This window comes from Malania oleifera, chromosome 1 (genome assembly GCF_029873635.1).
Source record: "Malania oleifera isolate guangnan ecotype guangnan chromosome 1, ASM2987363v1, whole genome shotgun sequence".
Lineage (NCBI taxonomy): Eukaryota > Viridiplantae > Streptophyta > Magnoliopsida > Santalales > Ximeniaceae > Malania > Malania oleifera.
Window position 1 is genome coordinate 154,257,267 of NC_080417.1, and position 19,130 is coordinate 154,276,396.

Sequence of the window (19,130 nt, forward strand, 5' to 3'; positions counted from 1 at the left end):
TTTAGTAATAGCAAAATGCCAAATTAAATTTCATCTTAGTTCAAACATGCATCAATGAATACCTAATCGCAATGCCAAACAAGTGTTAAAAACATCTAAACAACGAAATTTCCCCAACACAAATTCTATAAAATTAGAGTTGCATAAAAATGGTGTCGAGAGTCCCAGGCCCGAAACTATGCAAAAAAACTCCCCAGCAAACCCGAAACTCCGAAAAAAACCCCTTTTAAAAAATAGATCTCCAACATCCAATACCTAGAAACAGCAACTTGGTGCACTGAAAGATTCCCAGCAAATGTCAGGGCTACTTCAATAACCAAAATTTCAACTCGACTTAAAACATTAAAAAAGATTTAAGAACATGGACCCTCCAAAATTTCGACAACACAAGGACTTCATACTGGCAAATCTATAATTTACATAAGTGTATATATTAAATATACACGGGAAAATTTTGCCATGGACCAATTGGCCTCAAGAGTGTAAATTAAATATGGTTGCTCTCCGCATTTTCATCCAAGCCTGCTTCACCTGTGGAGTTGATAGCAACAATCAGGTGTCGATAGCAACAAATTTAGGGAACGAAGGAAAATTGGTGCTATAGGCCATTGGTGAGAAAGCACCCCCAAGCCCCCAACCCCAAAACCAAACTTCAAATTTTCATGCTCAGAAGCTGCCCCCTTTAATCTCCATTCCCATGCTCCTGGTGTTCTGTCTTCTTTCCACTCACAGATTTTCTCAAAACCTTTCTCTTCTCCTCTCTGCAGGGTTTTCAAAAGATGCACATATAAGTTTCAATTAGTCATCTGCTCTAAATATTTCAAAATTTTCCATTGTTAACAGTGTGTAGAATCATTTATTTCATTCATAGCTCGTGAATATTCATTAGAGCAAAAGACACTTCTCCTAAAGTTTGGCAAAAAAATACTGAACTCCCTTGAGGTTTCAAATATTTTAAGAACCTTCCTTGAAAGTTTCAAAAATTTCAAAAACCTCCCTTTAGATTTAACAAAAAGATACAAACCTCCCTTATATTTTATAAAATAAAATAAAAAGACTTTTGAGGGGAGTTGTATGTCTTTTTAGCAAGAAAGATTGTGTCATTTTTGAAACCTCAATGGAGGTCAATGGAATTTTTAAAACCTCAAGAGAGGTCCTTATCTTTTTGTCAAACCTAGAAAAAGCTTGCCCTATTCATTTACCTGGCTTTTGAGATCTCATCTTTAGATGGGAATTTCCTTTTCTTCCATTTTTTAGCAGGGAATTGGGGCTTCCCTTTATCATTATCATTAGAAGCATTCTTTAAGTCCCCATTTTCTTTTGTAAGGCCTTCCTTCTTCATATGCTGTTTAACCTTCTTCCCAGCATTCTTTTCATTGCTTTCATTCAGTTTAACCTTCTTCCCAGCATTTTTTTCATTGCTTTCATTCAGCACGGGAACTTCCTCTACTACTGGTGGTTCATCAGCATGTTTTGTAGTTGGCTTGGAATTGCTCATTTTTTTTAGCTACAATAGTCAAAATATTTTTCAGAAAATTTGAAGTCAAAATAAATTTCATTGGCTTACAAGTCCAGGCAGAATATGAAATAATTATAAATAGTGAAATACAAGGATATTTGAACGATATATTAGGTCTATAAGCACAAACAATTTACAATTTATAAAAGTTAGCTCCAGCAAGCTCAATATAAAGCAGTTTACTAAGGTTGCCATTTAACCTAAAAGAAAGATTTCTAAAGACTTCTGGCCCACAAATGCCATACTTCCAGTCCAATTCTGAATTGATCACGACATTCATTTCAATGCTTAATTACCATCTCATAGCAAGAGGCAAGACTAGATTAATGTTTCATTTAAAACTCCTAAGCTTATATCCATAGAATAGAATACCATACAATGGTTGGAAAGCTGGTCAGACATTTATAAGAGCTAAGAAAACCTGACACACAATACTAAAGACAATGATTGGGAAGTCAACCAGACATGCATTCCCTCCCCAAGCTAGGCTATGGCTGATTTGGCGTAGCCATCCTAAATCCCTGTAATGTGACAAGTCCTATGTCAGGATCAAATACAACTAAGCCTAACAGAAGTGAGTTGATGAATCATTCAAAATCTTTCTGGGAAAATATTTGATCCTTCAACTGAAACCTAGCAGTTAAGCCCACTGTTTCCCTGTAGTATGCGACCATATTAGTAGGTAAAACCCAGAGTTTACGGGAGGGCTGCAGGATTTGTTCAACCATGAATTGGAGCATAGATAGCACAGCCTAGGTTTCCTTTTGAGCCATCAGCGCTTGCTCCTACACCCAGACCTAGTGTGTTGGGGTTGGGATGGGTGGGGGTATAGGTGAAAACTTCTGGCGGGTCAGAGTTTTGATTTGTTCATACTGAATCATAAAACATAATATTATAAGAATGATTAAGGCATGTAGCTTTTCAAGAGATACTCGTTGAAAGAGTTGGACAATACTGATTCAACCCCAGAGATTACAGCAAGGATGTTAATATTAGGATCCCACATGGGATCACTGACAGGGCTGGCAAGATTGCATTGTAGGATTAGATCAAGGCTCATAAGATTCTACTGCTAACAAAAAATAATTAGTCAACATAATCTTCAACACAATAAGCAATTATACAATATGAACATCTAAAATATATTCAAAAAATTGTGTAAACAGAAAACAGAAGCCAAACTATGTTTTGTTTTTCTTAAAAAAACAAAAGCCAAACTTTCAAGATAGATCACCTAAATTAATGTCAACATCCAAACACTATTTGGTTCATAAATATCACCGAGATCACCATCAGAGACTTCATTAAGCCAATCAATAAAATCATTTATGATCATCATTATTATCATTCAAGATTTCAATGCATCAGTATATTGAATATCTACATGTATCCTCAACAAATAGTTATAAAAAAACTCTGAACACCATAGCAAACCACAAATTGGTACAAAATGCTATGAAATGTGTACATTTTCGCACCAGAACACTAAACCTAAACATCCAAAGTTTAATTCAATAATTTAACATAACATTTTTTTAATAGCAAAAGTGGGGTATCATCGCATTCTAATTTTATTATTGGTCATTATTATCATATTTCACAAAAGAAAATCTCTTCTAGATGTAGAAACACCTCAACAACCTCTCCAAAATATATGAGTGTCATTACATATTTTAACCAATAAATCAATATTAAGTACACCCCTAACACTCGCTACATTTTACAGCCTGTGTTATATCACAATCTCGTCCCAATCCACAAACAGGAAAATTCCATATTCTAGGCAACATTATAGTCAATAAAAAAATTGAAGTTTGACAATTCACCCACTTAATGAACATAAATCTAATAATAAATTTTCTAGTCCATGGTTTTGTTATATTAGATAAACCAAATACTTCCTAAGTTGTCCTATCCTTTTAAAAGTTATGCTGGACAAACATAAAGAATATAGACCAAGTAATTTAGTAAAATTCAAAAATATAATGCATTATAGGATCTTATGATCCTACAAATCCCACTCTAAAACCTGCCATCAAGATTGTTTTAGCAATCTAAGATCATGGAATTATGTGGGTCATGATTTTAACCAGTGTATTATAGGAACACGAACAACCTATAATAATTGAACATCCTCACAAATTTGTCCACAACTTGAACAAACACATTGTAAATGTTTTAGTAAACTAAGATCCTACGATTATAAAAACCTATAATAATGGCATATCACAAATTTGTCCACGACTTGAACAACACATTGTAATTATTTTAGTAAACTAAGATCGTAGGATCATGTGGATCATGATTTTAACCACCATGGATTATAGGAACACAAACAACCTATAATAATAGAATATCCTCACCATAAAACTAGCAACACAAATATATACTAATGCACCATCAGTGACAGCATCCATCTCAATTTAGAGCATTAATCTCAAATCCAGAAATTCAAATTGTTAAGTCTCAATGTATAATGCATTGACCCTTTGGAATTTTATTTTATATACTGAGCCTCAAGGCATTTTCGGGCATGCCAAGTCTTGAAGCGAGCCTTGATTGAGCCTTTTAAAACATTAGTATTTTCATCCCAACGATTGTGTCAAGTGAGTTGAAGGAGAGGGAAAAAGACATACATACCTTCGCAACATAAAACCCATCCATATTGTGAACATGGGGGTAAAAACGTCTCGTTTTCTCCAAGGATGGGTGAAACCGGTGTTGCCTAAAGCGGATAAACCTGGTAGAAAGAAGTAGAGAAAAACTTGTCATACTCCACAATATTTAACTATAATAGTAAAATAGTAAAACATTAGCATTACCCAGGACGGCCGAAGTCAAGTCCACATGGGACAAGTTTTACATCCCTCTTCTTGAGTGCATAGTCTATAACAGCTTCATTCTGCAAGAATTAACTTTAGACGGAATCAAAAAGAGATAAATTTTGTTGTTTTGTATATGTGTGGGCATGTGGAAAAGGGGACAGATAAAAAAGGGTTAACGAGAATGCAAAGGGTCCCTATAAACAGACCTCAGGAATCATAATCGAGCATGTCGAATAAACAATGTATCCTCCAGACTTGGAATTGGCATCCACCATGTCAATTGCCGCAAGTATTAATTGCTACAGAAGAGGGGAGTTAAGTGTTTGGAAGCAATTTCACGATATAAAACAAAATAAACAACAAATAATTAACTGTAAAACAATCTCTCATATTGTAAGGCTTTCTGAAGTGAAGTTATCAAAATAAGCCTGAAAATGACATTGAAATAATGCCCTATGCTCAGTTCCAATAGAAAACAATTCTCTTCCTGCATGTCAACACATATGCCCAAAAAACAAAAGGCATTTTTGCATTTGCACATAGTACGGCAGGTTCTGTCAAGAGTTTGTTTGCATCCTTAAGTTATTATGTTAGAGATGGATGAACTTACTACAATATTTAAAATGAGGTTTTAGGGTGTATGTTGTTTGTAGATGACATGGTCTTAATTGATGAACTAGAGGTGGAGGAGAATTTAGAATTGAAAGGTTTTAAGAAAAGTAGAAATAACAAAATAAGAAAAAATACATGAATGTAATTTTAGCCGTTTTAGGAAGAATGTTGGAAGGAAGAAAAATTGAACTTGATGATCAAAAAATTATTAACACTAGCTGATGTAGGACAAGCAAGACCTTGGGAAGATCCTTGCTGGAAGTTAGTAGTTTATTACTTGTGTTTAGTATTAATTAGTATAGGTTATGTGTATTTGATGTTTGTTTGTAATATTTGTGTAAAGTAAGGGTATATTTGTAATGTAATGTAGTTTTAGGGGTTTATGTGTAATTTCATGTAAGGAGGCCTCCTTATAAATAGTGTGCAAAAACCATGTTGAAGGCAGCAGTTGATGAATTTGAATTGAAGTGAACATGTCAATCTTCTTCTCCCCCCCCCCCCCCTTCTCCTCCTCTTCTTCCTTTCCCACACTGTTCTGCAACTTATATCACCCTCTGCTACAACTTCTTTCTTTCTCCTCCTCTACTCTGTAAATTCTCCCTCCCTCCCCGCTGCTGCTTCTCCCCCTCCTCTTCTTGTTCTTCTTTCCTTCTCTCATTTGTTCTGTAACTTCTGTTCCCTCTCTGCTGCTGCTGCTTCTTTCTTCTCTTCTTGTTCTCTGGTTTTCTGTTCTGATCTCCTGCTCGGTACCAAAACCTTTGTTGCCCAGCAGCCTTCTGCCCTCTTGCTTCTTCTCTGTTTCGCTTCTCCTTCTCTTCTTCTCTGTCTTTAATTCTCTCCCATAACTCCCTCAAATCTCTCTCCTTTCTGAATTCTGTGGCTGTCTCTTGGCAGTTTCTGTCCAGCAACTCCCCCAACCTCCCATCTTCTTCTCTCCCATAACTCTCTCTCTCATTTCTGAATTTAGCAGTCTCTTGGCAATTTCTAGCAGTTTCTGTCCAGCAACTCCTCCAACCTCCCATCTTCTTTCTCTCCTTCAGTTTTTTAATTCTCTCTCTCTGAATTTCAGTTTAAAAAAAAAAAAGAAAAAGAAAAGCAGTTCTGCAGTTTCTGAAATTTTTCAGAAATACCAATTGTGGCCCATTTTTCAAAAAAAAAAACCACCTTCCAGACCCCTTCCTGCAACACCGCCCATCCCATTTGTTGGCTTTTTGAGTCCAGTCTCAGTATTTCAAGTGTCTCTTATGTGTGTGTTTAAGTGCTGAACAGGTATAATTCAAGTCACACATAAGATCAAAGGAACATGGAAGCCAAGGCAGGTCTTAAAGCACAAATATGGCGTATTCCATGGAGTCAAAGAGCAAAGGATGAAAAAGAAGACATAATGTTTCATTTGTAATTGCATTTATTTTTATGTTTTGATCTGTAATAATGCATGCATTTGCATGATATGTTTTGAATGCTCAAACATGACCGTAGACAGACCTTAGGGCTGACTTCGGTCGACCGACACTAGGTTTTTAGGGTAAATTAAAATGCCTAGACCTTAGATAGACCTTAGGACCCTACACTTCACTTGAAGGAAAATAACAAGAGTAAAATATAAGGTTTCGGACGACCAAACCTTGGCGCTGAAAACACCTCGATTGACCGAACCGTTAGAGAGTTAAAATGTTGACCTGAATTCGGCAGACCGAACAACAATGAACTTAGCGTCCTCGGTCAAACAAATCGTTACCCCAACTTTTTCCAGCAACTCGAGTGCCCGAATATTCACGTTCAAAATACCACCGGGCGATTGAATGTTGAAGTTTGACAGACCAAACTTCTGACTGGGCGACCGAACCTCGAGCGGTTTGGGAAATCGCCTAGTTCAGCCACCTGAACCTTTCCTAGGGCCCCCCGAACATGAAAAACATACTTTTTCTCATGTGTCTGTTAGGGCAGCCGAACCTTGGCTCGGTCGACCGAAACTCTTGGGTTGGGCTATTTTTAAATGCGAAAATGGGTTTAAAATTTAATTAAACTTTCTAATAATACCTAGCGTGTCCCCAACGGTCAAAAATTTCTCAGACTCTATATACACCCTTTTCATAACTTAGATTAGCAATTTTGATTAACTCTCAAATCCTCTCAAATCATTTTGTTAATCAAAGTTCCCCTAAACCATTTTTAAATGCAAAAATCTTTTCTTTGGGGCAAAATGTTTTAATCTCTCCAACTCTCTTTCATTCTTTCTTTGAAAATCATTTTTACTAGAGAGTGTTTATTTGAGCATTTAGTTTACATTCAAAGCATCTATACCCTCATTTACTCTTTACTTTGAAAATCTCCTTGAGAGTAAGCTTTGAGATTTCTCCACACATTTCCATGGTAAATATGTTATTGGAGAAATATATTTTTGCATCCATGCTTTCATTGGAAAAAAATCTTTATATTGCAAAAATCATTTTGAGAAACACACCCTTTCTCTACTGAGCATTAATTTCATATCATATTAAAGAGTGCATGTTTTATTGAGCTTTATTGTGTACATCTCTGCTTGTATTAAGAAACATGTTTATATGTACGAAAAATGTTTTTATTGAATCGGTTGGGTTCAGCCCGAAATTGAACTGGAGAGCCTCAGCCCCGCAAGTGAGACCGGTTGGGTTCAGCCCAGAATTGAATTGGGGAATCTTAACCCCGTAAGTGAGATTGGCTCGGTTCGGCCCAGAAATTGAAAAGGGATTTTCCTCGCCCCATAAGAAGACGATGTAACGGCTTCTACTCCGCCCGTTCAAGCGAGCAAATATAGTGTAATCCTTTGGGGGTATGCTCAAGGTGGGAAGTATGCTGGTTTGGCCGAACCTCGATAACAAATATCGTGTGTCGCTCTCTCCCTATCTCATTTACTTTCCACACTTTAATTTCAGTATGTGTATGTTTGTTCATGTTTTGTTATAACCATCTTGCATGCACACAGAATTAATTTAAATGATATATGTAGAACACGTGTATGTATGCACACATTGCTTGTATGTATGCACACATTGCTCACTTACTTTACATACATGTTTTATTTCGAATGGGATATGAGATGTGGTGAATCAGCATAATTGTTTAAATTAGCGAAAAAGTTTTAAAATGTCTAGTTCACCACCCTCCTCTTGGGATCACACTAATTCCAACACCATTGAAAACAGAAACCCTCGCAACCCTCACCCTCAAAATTTCATCACCATCCGAGCACTGGAGAAACCCCCAAATGCTGGCCAAACATACTCCAGCTGTCGGCCTTCAAGAATCCCTAGTGTTTTGTGTTTTTCTCACCATGCCACCACCACCACGGTGCTCTCCAAGCACTTATCTGCAGTCGCCTGAAGTTTCATCGCCGTAATCTCACCGCCAGTAACTCATGCCTCGACAAAGCACGAGAAAGTCTCCCAAAGTCTTCTGCAATTTCCTATCTCGTGAGAAATTGCCTGCAGCCAAGATATTTTGAGTTTCTCCCTGATAATTTAATTTGCATTGTGATATTTTGATCTTGGACACAAAATATTGTAAGCAAGATCGATAATTTGGCACGAAACCCTAGAAATTGTCACTGCAAGCATCAAAAATCAGGTTTTGTTGCTGTAATTTGTGAGTTTCGTGAATTTGTTTCATTTCAGCAGGACAATCAATATCAAGGTGAATTAAAGATAGTTTTTGAGAAATTGGGAGTAAGGCTTGTGGGAAATTGTGTTAAAGGGTTGTACGTATAGCTGCAGCATGTATATGCATAAATTCAGCAACATGGTGACAAATTATAGGAAAGGGAATGCCATTTGCCAAACTTTGGACACAATTTCAAGCTTTTCAACACCTTAAATGTGGAGAAAAGGTTTGCAAAATCATTATTAATGGAAAATGTCCAATGAATGTGGTTTCCATAAATGGAGTCACTCGAATGCAGCTTCATCGGGAACCTCACCTAGAGCCTTATGAGATGTCTTAGGCTGACAACTCTATTGTGCATGTTCATGAAAGATGTTTGGCTCCCATCCAACTAGGTGAATATTTGGCTAATGTTTGGTGTGATATCCTACCAATGAAGATTGGCCATGTACTCCTTGGTTCTCCTTGGTTGGATGATTTCGTTGTGGCTCAAGGACATGAGAACGCGTATGTATTTCAATATAATGGGAAGAAAATCGATTTGAAGTCCACTCGACCAATGAACCAAGACAAAGAATCAATCATAAAATACTCAGCTTGAAGACAATACAAGGGAGGAAATGAATGTGTTTGAAGACACCCAAAGTCCTTCAGACATTCCTATTGTCGAGTTTGGCATTCCCGATGTGCTTATTGATGGTAACTCTCAATTTAAGTCTATGATGTTGCCAAAGGATCGTGGTTTCTTGTACCACTCAAGTGTTGGCTTTCAAAGAATCCAAGCTTGCTTCTCCCTTTTGATTCTCCAACATTTCAAAATTCGAGACCAAATTTTTTCTAAATGGGGAAGAGTTGTAGGACAACAAGCTAGACCTTGGGAAGATCCTTGCTGGAAAATAATTAAGAAGAGTTGGGTTAAGGAATTGTGGGATTAAGTTAGTAGTTTATTATGTGTGTTCAGTATTAATTAGTATAGAACTATGTGTATTTGGGGGTTGTTTGTAATATTTGTGTAAAGGGTATATTTATAATGTAATGTAGTTTTAGGGGCATATGTATAATTTTAGGGGCATATGTATACTTTCATGTAAAGGGGCTTTCCTATAAACAGTGTGTGAAAACCTTGTTGTAGGCAGTTTTGATGAATTTGAATTTAAGTGAACGTGAGTTTCTCCCTGGTATCTCCCCTCTCCTCCCCTTTCCCTTCTCTTCTAAATCTCCATGGCATCATTAGTAGATTTTGATGCATAGAATTTGTTAGGCAAGATGATGAAGAAATAGACAATGTTATACGTAGTTATAGCATCTGGTGTGATCATAAAATTAAAAGGAAAATTTTATAGGAAATCTGTATGAGTGGCTAAGTTGCTATATTATATGGATCAGAATGTTGGGCAATTAATAAATAACATATCCAAAAAGCCAAAATGAAAATGTTTAGGTAGATGAATGATATGACTCTACAAGATAAATTAAGGAATGAATCAATGAACAAATTGGTGGTGAATCATGTGCACCATTCATAAAAGATAAGGAAATGGCAGTCAACAGGGATTAGGCATGGGCAAAGTAGGCCCAATAATGCACCAGTGAAGAGTGAGATAGGTTAACATCCCTCCATCTGTCAAAGGATTGCCATCATGCGGATTGGCAGAACAGGATTCGCGTCGCATGGTTGATCCCACCTAGTGAGGCTTAGAGGCTTGCCATTGTTGATGTTATGAAGACAGGTGTAATGATAAAATTGGACACAGAGACTAAAGATCCAGTCTCGATACCTGCCTAAATACCACCTTATATGCTGCCATTATTGAATTCCTCAAGTGGCATAGACTGCATTTACATTAGTTAATCAATAACTAGTATTAGTCTCCACTTCTAGACTTGGACATATAGTTCAATAACAACCACCAAATTAATATATGAAAAATAAAGAAGATTAAAGACACAAAAGAAGTCAAAACACCATTAATACCATCAAGGCAAAAAATAACCTTCATCTACAATCAAATCCAGAAGCCAAAATAGCATGATAATTAAGAAAATCACATCTTTGATGAAAACATGTATACCTTCTGCAGGTGTGCACACTTCTCTATCTCTTCTAAGCTTTTGGAAGCCTTGACAGACTCATCTTTAGAGATGACCTACAGTATAAATAAGACAGCTATAGTTTGATCAAACGGTAAACAACACAAAGAAGCATGTTTCCCCAGTAGATATCTGATCCATAAACTCACCCCAGTCCCACTACAAGGAGCATCCAACAATACTCTATCAACTGAGTTGAGACCTAGAACCTTCGGCAGCTGAAGTTGAGGAGAAAGAGGAAAGCATAAGAAAAACAAGATGGCATTAGACATAAAAATGTAAATGTAACACTCAGTGCACAAAGCTCCCATAATTAACTAACTCTTAAAAACATACTTTATAGAGTGCAATAAGTGCATGGGCATATGCATGAAAGGAACTTTGAATAACATAATGATTTGGGGAAAAAAACAAAAAAAAAATTATAAAAAAAAAAAACTGAACAAAAGAAAAGTTTCAAAATTATAAATAGGAGGGACATATTATAATGATATTATTCTAAAGCAAATAAAGAAAAGGTTTCAAATGAAGACAAGGATCATATTTGAAGATATTATTGTAGAGTACATGGGGAAAAAAATTAAATGAAGTCCTATTTTCCTTTAAAAAAATGCAACAGTTGAGAGCATGTTTCTATTGCAATAATTTAAACAGTTCACAACCAAGGCATTTTTAACACAGAGAAAACACATTGAGGACAATAATAAAAAAAAAAGCATTCGAACTTCAGTAGAATTAGAAAGCAATAACCCTATCTATGGAGATTTAAGTTCCAACCATGTGAAGTGGGTTTGTGCAATTTGGAAAAAATGCAATGCAAAATTGTTTTGAGTTTCATCTAGACCTACAACACATCAGAATCCAAGGACTGTTCCAAAGCACAACATTAAAAATAAAATCATAATTTTTCAGAACAGGATTGAAGCAAATAATAAGCTAACCTCCTTGCCATCATAGTTACAAACAATGGTGTTTGTTACACCCATTCTATGTAAATTTGCAGTAAGTGACTTGAGTCTTGGTTCCTTCATCTCGTTTGCAAAAATTAATCCTGCAGATAATTTTAATTAAAACATACGTAGAAAAAATAAAAATGGTACTTGCACACAACTCAAAACAACGAAGAGATAAAAAATATGGGTCACAGCCTGCATTATAAAAAAACAAACTCGTATTATTGATTTCTTGGAAAGATTTGTTGTTTAAAATCTTAAAACAAAAGAAACACAAAAAATGGAACCCATGAGCATGCCAGCAATGATAATTCTAATAGACAAGTTCACAACCTGCTACTTATGCATGCACTTATTAAAATTCATACCAATATTATTGATGCCTTTAAAAAGTTTCTTTGCTAAATCCTCAATTAAAAAAAAAAAAAAACTGAGAAACAAAGGGGCTAAAAAGAATGTCGGCAAGGATAATTCAACTAAACAGAAATGAGAATACTCTGTTAATAGATTTTTACCAGAGTACAGAATCGGAATCAGAAACTAAAAAAAATTTTATGCAAAGAAACACTACACCAGATATAGAAGGAAAAGAACGTGGTTGGAATTAGAGCATGGCCTTTTAAAACAAATGATTCAGCAATCATGTCTCCAAGCTAAACAAACATGACAAAAAGTAATAATGAAAACTACAGTGTGGTGGGGAAACACCTCAACTGAAAAATGACAATCAAAATGATGCAGCCAATTGCAACTTCAAGGAGTACCATATGTAGCTTGAATGGTTTGATCACACACGAAAATATTTTGAGTTCCAGGACAGGCTTTCTCACAAGTAAATTTAAAACTGAATCAAATCCATGGATATACAAGAATTGTTGAAGGTTATACACCTAACCATTCGACATCAGCTTTACCCTATTAACTATCTAAACAAAGGCTGGGGGCCAAAACTCAAGTGAATGAAAGAAATGAGGTGGCACGAATCCATGAACTAAGACAAAAAAATCATACCAAGTGCCACAATTGAATGCTTGACCAGAGAAAAAAAAACAAGGAAATGGACTAAACCAGGAATTCCAACAAAAAAAAAATGCGCAGAGAGAGAGAAAGACAAGACAATCAGCAAAAGCTCGCCACGTACCACTATTTTTCATAAGAGCAGCAATGTAAGTTGTTTTACCACCAGGTGCAGCCCTGCAACAGATATAAATATATATTAAGGGGAAGAACAAGCAATATTTAGAGAATGGAAGTTCTCTACATTTTTAAACCCATACCCCCTCCCCAAAAAAAAAAAACAATAAATAAAAAACACAGTGAAGAAACACATTATAAAAACGTGTTTGCTTATGTTGTCAGTTTTCTATTTCTGCTGTTGGTTTTCAGCTGTTTGCAAAAAAACTGAAAACTAGATTTTATTGTTTTTAGTTATTTTAGCAACCTATTGTCAAAAATTTTACTATCCAAAAAATTATTTTTTTGGATTAAATCATTCATTTTATACAATTTTAAAATAAAATTAAAATTAAATGATCATACGAATTTAAATATAGTTACAATACAAATATACATAAAATTAAAAAAAATAATAAAGCCAGTTACAAAATATTTTTACTATTTTTCAATTATCATGTCCAATAAAATTTTTATTGTAAAGTAAATTTTGAAAGTAAAATTATTATAATATTTTTTATTTTTATTCTAATATTTTGTTAATATGTATTATTAGTAATTTTTTAAACATATTTTTATAATATTATTTGATATAAAGATTGGCTCTGGTTTTTAGTTTCTGTTTTTCATTTTGGTCTTCATGTCTATAATCTTTGACAGTGATACCAAACGGCCCCTTCGAGTGTGTGTGTGTGAACAACACAATAACAAAATGGAAGCATGTTCTATTATTGATTTTCCTAAAAATTGCACAACATAAACAAATATACTAACTCAAATTTGCACCCCAAGAATTTTCCCAAACAAGTACATTTATTAGCCAACTGCGATTACAATATACTCTTTTGCCATGAAAACAGGAAACTATGTCAATGGTTGAAAAGTTAACATAAAAGGTTCAGATAGTTATAGCTAGCAGAATTTACCCTTTTTTTATAGGAAAAGAAATTCATTAGATAAAAAAAGAATGTACATTCAGGAGAGAAGAACAGAATTTACTCCTAAGCAAGGAACAATCACTTACGCCATATCAACAACCCGTTCCTTTTCTTGAGGAGCAAGAGCCATCACGGGCAAAAAGGAGCTTGCACTTTGTAGCTGGGCATAAACTAAACGTAAGCAAAAAGCATGACACAGAAAACAATAAAGCACAAGAGAGATTATCATTAGAGCATATCTAGAACTAGAAAAACCACATACCATGTAGAAACCAGCCATATATTCAGGAGTGGCACCAATGGGCACTTGTGAATCATACACGACCAAACCAACCTACAAAATACATTAAAAAACCAGCTCAAAAATTCTTGAAATATAACAGAGAAGCCAAATAGGGAGATAAGAAGATGTAAAGTAATCCTTACTTTTGACCACTTGCTTAAAGGGTCAAGGTTCACCCCTCTATTCAAAAGGACATCAGCTAAATCACGTCTTCGTGTCTGAGTACACCCAAGAGATTAAAAATGTTTCCAGACAAAATCAAATTTTATAAAAATAATAATAACAATAATAATAATAAAACCCACAAGTAACATTAGTGGATCAAACGCTATTCAACCTTTAAGGTGTTGGTTCGTAGACAAATGGGACGAGGCTTTTCAAAAGCTTCAATAAGTTCCATAAGTTCAACGACTGGAAACATCTAGAAAAGGAAAATTGCAAATTTGGATATAAGAATTTGAGCTGGGAAATAAATAAATAAACAAAAAGTGGAACAAGCAAAGTTGATAAAACAGATGAAATAGGAAAGTACCTCAATCAAACTCCCAATCAAAAACTCATTGTAGCCATAATATGAACCCAAATCCATCTTAAGCTGCTCAATGTAATCATTCCGTGTTGCTCCACTTTGCCTTAATGACTTGAAATTTGAAAGCACTCGAATGACTAAATGGAAAGGGATTAAGTAAATGTCAAACAAAACTAAGCAGGCTAAGTATGAAAAGCAAAAACTTCAAAAATATAAACTCACTCTCTTTTATCCTCCGCTGGAGATTTGAAAGATCAGGGGGGCGACCAGCTTCCTCCTCGAGCTCCTAAATTTTTGTAAAAATAACTAATGCTGAGCACGAGGACATAATTTAACCACTGATGAACATCAGCAATGATTTAAACAAAAAAGTAAAAGCAAGGACAGTTTTAAACCTCCTTGGTTGGCAATCTAAACTCATCAGATTCTTCTTTAATGTTAAGGTGCAACTCATCCTCTGCTTCTTTTTGTTCCCTCGCCCTTTCTTCATCAATAGCTCTCGATTTTTCCTCAATATCTGAAATGTCTGAATCCGAGTCCGAACCTGGATCTGAATGAGCGCCTTTCTCTGAACCTATTTAACAATAAAGAACCCTGATAAGAAGAAGCAGAAACAGAAGCATACATTATGTTAATAAAACTAATATATTCTTGAACACATGGTACCTTCATCATCACTTCCTTGAAGGAAATTGTCAGCTAAAGGATCATCCCCATCAGAAAAAATATCAGAACCAGAACCTGATCCTTGTTCTTCTTCATCGAGGCCTTCATGTTCGAATTCTTCATCTGGGCTCTCAGAATCGTCAGAAAGCTCCAGTTTCTTTGGGAGCTTAGTAGCAACAAGCTCACTCTTTAGCGACTTCACATTCTTCTGCTTCTTTATGGGAGCAGGGTTTACTGATTTTGCACTCTTTTTCTTCCGAACCGCAGTGGCAACCATTTAGCTCGATGAAACAGAAGAAGCTGCAAATGTAAGATTGAATCTTAATACAGAAGAGGAATAAATAAATAAATAAACAATGAATGCAAACTCAGGTGAGCCCACAAGACATGTTGAATTAATATTAAGGGGGCATTTGACAAAAGAAGCATTATATGCTGAATGTTGAATCCAGTTCTGAATTTGTCAATCAGAATTAGAACTAAAGTAAACCCTTGAATGCTAAAAAATTTAAGTCATTTGGCAAAAAATCAGAATATGAATATCTATTTTACTTTTTAAACCCTTGAATATTTTCATGAGACTTAAAATAAAAAACCTAAAAACAGAAAATTATTTTATAAAAAAATGTACGTATTTTTTTCATGTATATATAAAAACAAACACATCATACATATTGCATAAAACAAAAAAAAATATCGAATGAGGGAAAAACAAAGGGAGGACCAAATGGGTCAAATTAAGAAAAAAGATGGTGCTGACCAAATCAACGAAGGGAGGAATGTTGGTTTAGTCAGAGGGCTCTTAGCAGTTATTCAGAGGTTAAACAAACAATACCAGTTCACCTAATATTAGACCATTAAGAAAATAACCTCTATTTAGAGGTCATTAAGTGCAAACAAACGCACCCCCTCCCCCAATATCAACCTCACCATCTTATGTCTCTTTCCAATTTAAACCAAGGAAGCACCAATACCAACACGATGCTGACACGGCAATACAACAATTTCAAAAAAATGATAATACAACATGACATGGCTTTGTTAATTAATATATATATATATATATATATATATATATATCAATGTTGTTAGAACCGGGATCCAACATAGAATCGTTGGGAGGGTCCACAGGATCGGATTGTAGGATCAGATCATGGATCATAAGATTCTATTTACAATGTAAAAATAAATTAAAAATTTATAAATTTGGGTAGTTTTTTTCTTACTTTGTATGCACTACCGATTTCTTGTTTTGATGCATTTGAGCCAACTAAACCAAATTTTATGTCTATTGCAAAAGTAAAGTGTTTGGACTAATAAAATATATATTGTCTTCTTTTTTAAAATCCTAAATAGGAAAAGTCCATATTTCATTGCACAAGACCAGTAGGGTCGCAATCCTAAGATCCTAACGATCCATATAGGATTCTACTTGGTTAAGATTCTAATTAAGATCCAGATTGATTAAGCACGTCTAGATCGTACAATCGCACTATCCAAATCAGGATTTTGATAACCATGTTGTACGCACACACATACTCAAACATGTCTTTCCTTTCAGATATGACAATATTTGACTATTTTGATTTAAAATGAAATATAAGCACCATTCATGCAAAATTATCTACTACACATTTTACAAACTACAGTTATACAATCATCAATTACATTCATATTGTAATAATTTAGGCACAGCACCAGTTGAAAACAAAAGGGAGGTACCCATGAGGAGTGAGTTAGTTATTATTTCTAACATGAAAAGGGGTAGAAATAGGTCTAAAATAACTTTGAATAAGGCAATGAGTAAGGATTTAATAGCCCTTAATCTAATAGATAAAATTACTCTCGATTGGGTGAATTGGTAGAAAAAGATTCATGTAGCCGACCCCGCCTAGGGAGACTTCAGGCTTGTAGTTGTTGTGTTGTAATTACATTCACATTGTAGAATATTTTTTGAACAATAAGAAAACAACTTAAGGGCATGGCTGACGGTCGGAAATGGCTGTCACTCAAAAATAAATTTTAAAAATATATATATAAAATAAAATAAAAAAGAATTAACAGAGTGGCAATGACTTTAGAGTGCAGGGGGGAGGGGGTCCAACGGTGTCCCACAAGTAGGGATGGCAAAATGGGTTGATGGTTAAGGTTTGGGCAGGCCGTAAACGGGTGAGGATTAAACGGGTTTGGATTCAGGTTGATCCGTTTATTAACAGATGACTAGCATATAAATCCAAACCCGGGTGTTTAATAAACGAGTTATAAAGGGGTACCTATTAAGCACTCATTTAAAATATAATTTATTTATTTTATAAAAAAATAATAATAATCTTTCATCAAAGTAGACTTCATTTCAGCAGGCAACAGGGCATTAATATGCAGCACACAGACTGGATAAACTGACATTTTTCCCACAACAATCCATGAAGATCAACCAAAAACAAAAATTCAATACTTAATTAGGAAAAATTTATGACTCAGATTACAACAAGAAGCAACTGTTCAGGGAGAAAAAGATCCATTGGGCTACATCCACGTACCCAAATATCACATACACAAAACAGAAGCAAATTAACCATATAAAAAAGTACATACAAAGTAATAAAACAAAGCCATCACATAATAAACAAGACAATATCAGTAACAGAGGAAGAATATCAATCACATAAAAGGCATATACCTGATGCAGAAAAACAAAAGCCCCGAGAGCAAGAAAATTTGATTATACTATAGTCTTATCCTGCAAATAAGCAGGACAGTAGGACAGCTGAAGCCCGAAGAGAGAAGCGGAAGCCGTAAACCGTGAACGGCTGAACGCCGAGTTGCCGACTGCCGCTAGCCGAAAGGAACGCCGTCAGCCTGTCACGCCGCTAGCCGGAGGGAAAGCCGAAGAGGTACTGAGGTAGTCTCTTCGACTCTTATCTTGAGTGATGAGTCTTCAGTCTTGAGTCCACAGACCAAACATGAAAAACCCTAACCCTAACGACCAGGGAGTATGAGTGTGAGGAGAAGGAGTAATGGGCCTCAATGCCGACCGCTGTGTTAAGGATTGAGTGCGGGTGCGGGCCTGTGGGATGCGGGGTGCGAAAGCCCAATGGGGAAGGGCCCAAAAGTGTATATATATATATATATATTTCAAATTAAATAGATCAAGTGGCGAGTACCCGACCCAAATCTCAAACTCATCCAACCCATTTAGTTGATAGATTAGGTTTGGATTAATCCGTATTTAAACAAATAGGCGAATAATAGGTTATTTGTCGGGTTTTGACCCATTTTGCCACCCCTATCTATAAGACTGGTGTAGTGACTATCATCCAATGTCAAAGAACTTGACTTGATATCTCTAGACCTATTCTTATTTTTATTTTATTTTTTTGGTGAGTTTTGCTAATAGAATTAGAAGGAGCAACAAAAATGCAGCATTTTAGTGTAAGAAGTGTGTTAGGTGTTCTTACCATGTTAGGAAGTATCGGGAAATGTCTTAATCGTGTTTAAGAGTCAAAATAAATTAAATAAATTTTAATAAGTGCAGGATACGTGTCAAGCAGATGTTCGTATCTCACACATGTCAAATAACGTACACTTCAAGCTTCCAAACCCGTATTTCCTAGATTTAAACCAATCCATTATGAAAAGATTGTTTACATTTCCTTAATAAAATTTTCGAACATCACTTACGCAAAAAAAAAAAAATTCTTCATCATGATTTATAGGAATTAAAAGATACATACTTTTTTTTTTGGAATACGCACCGCCGGGTATCCATGCGTCCGTTTTACGATTCATGTGACTAATCCTGCGCCTCTTGAAGTTGACCCCATAACTCCAAAGGGAGGATAAATTCAGGAATCCAGAGGCGGAAACGAGTCCAGGAGGGTTTGAACACCTGACCTCGTGAA

At 35.4% G+C, this 19,130-nt stretch overlaps 1 protein-coding gene across 1 annotated transcript; it reads right to left on the bottom strand.

Annotated features, from left to right (window-relative positions):
• Positions 1 to 269: 269 nt before the first annotated feature.
• On the bottom strand, positions 270 to 18,338 carry LOC131167664 (26S rRNA (cytosine-C(5))-methyltransferase NOP2B-like). Its single transcript, XM_058126486.1, has 18 exons — positions 17,909 to 18,338; positions 15,229 to 15,528; positions 14,958 to 15,136; positions 14,785 to 14,848; positions 14,566 to 14,699; positions 14,371 to 14,454; positions 14,177 to 14,251; positions 14,013 to 14,084; positions 13,837 to 13,910; positions 12,781 to 12,833; positions 11,628 to 11,737; positions 10,836 to 10,904; positions 10,668 to 10,742; positions 4,551 to 4,643; positions 4,342 to 4,421; positions 4,160 to 4,259; positions 1,203 to 1,507; positions 270 to 761 (listed from the first exon to the last, which is right to left on the bottom strand). The coding sequence occupies exons 2-18, from the start codon at positions 15,503 to 15,505 to the stop codon at positions 683 to 685; spliced, it is 1,923 nt and encodes a 640-aa protein (XP_057982469.1). The 5' UTR covers positions 15,506 to 15,528; positions 17,909 to 18,338; the 3' UTR covers positions 270 to 682.
• Positions 18,339 to 19,130: the final 792 nt, after the last annotated feature.

Bases quoted from the DNA above. Each gene is read 5' to 3' on its own strand.
- LOC131167664 (XM_058126486.1), bottom strand. From the start codon at position 15,505: ATGGTTGCCACTGCGGTTCGGAAGAAAAAGAGTGCAAAATCAGTAAAC. The intron at 15,137-15,228 runs GTACCATGTGTT...ATTGTTAAATAG, and splicing joins TCAAGGAAGTGATGATGAAG to GTTCAGAGAAAGGCGCTCAT. The intron at 14,455-14,565 runs GTACTTTCCTAT...TTCCTTTTCTAG, and splicing joins TGATTGGGAGTTTGATTGAG to ATGTTTCCAGTCGTTGAACT.